At 43.8% G+C, this 864-nt stretch overlaps 1 protein-coding gene across 1 annotated transcript in view; it reads right to left on the reverse strand.

The window, feature by feature from the left end:
* Positions 1 to 864, reverse strand: part of LOC106808986 (cationic trypsin-3-like) — a 5300-nt gene that overhangs the window by 2168 nt on the left and 2268 nt on the right. The window contains exon 5 of the mRNA XM_014811923.1: positions 479 to 726. Coding sequence (XP_014667409.1) covers positions 479 to 726 — 248 coding nt within the window. The remainder of the gene's footprint in view (positions 1 to 478; positions 727 to 864) is intronic.

Consider the following 864-nt stretch of genomic DNA (forward strand, 5'->3'; position numbering starts at 1 on the left):
TAACATGTGTATCATTGTTGTCAAGCGGTCAATATTGTGTCACGCGGCACGTAACATGTATATCATCGTTGTTAAGCGGTCAATATTGTGTCACGTGGCACGTAACATGTGTATCATTGTTGTCAAGCGGTCAATATTGTGTCACGCGGCACGTAACATGTATATCATCGTTGTTAAGCGGTCAGTATTGTGTCACGCGGCACGTAACATGTGTATCATCGTTGTCAATTGGTCAATATTGTGTCACGCGGTACGTACCATGTGTATCATCGTTGTCAATTGGTCAATATTGTGTCACGCGGTACGTACCATGTGTATCATCGTTGTCAAGCTGTCAATATTGTGTCACGCGGTACGTACCATGTGCAGCATCGTTGTCAAGCGGTCAATATTGTGTCACGCGGTACGTACCATGTGTATCATCGTTGTCAAGTGGTCAATATTATGTCACGCAGTACCGATTCAACGTTATTCGAACATTCGAAATCTATTGAAACGACGTTTAATACACCTGACAATCGTGATTAGTAGACACAACTCATTCTTACCGGTGGTACCGAAGCCACTGGCTTGCATTAGCTGTCCTGCTGTGTCTGAGGTGAACTGTGCTATGGTAAGAGGACGTACTTTGTTAGTGCTGCTAAAAGGACTCGTCACTTTTATTAGGGCGATGTCGTTCTCCGCTGTACGCGCATTGTAGTTGGGATGAGTTATTACTTTTCCAGTCTGTAAAAATGACGACAGTGCAAAGTTGATTACGGTTGATGGATGTCGAGCCATAGAAAGTAATATAATTATGTGTTTACCCTCTACCCTCACTCACTCACTCACTCACTCACTCACTCACTCACTCACTCACTCACT

Source organism: Priapulus caudatus, unplaced genomic scaffold (assembly GCF_000485595.1).
Source record: "Priapulus caudatus unplaced genomic scaffold, Priapulus_caudatus-5.0.1 Scaffold320, whole genome shotgun sequence".
Classification (NCBI taxonomy): Eukaryota; Metazoa; Priapulida; class Priapulimorpha; order Priapulimorphida; family Priapulidae; genus Priapulus; species Priapulus caudatus.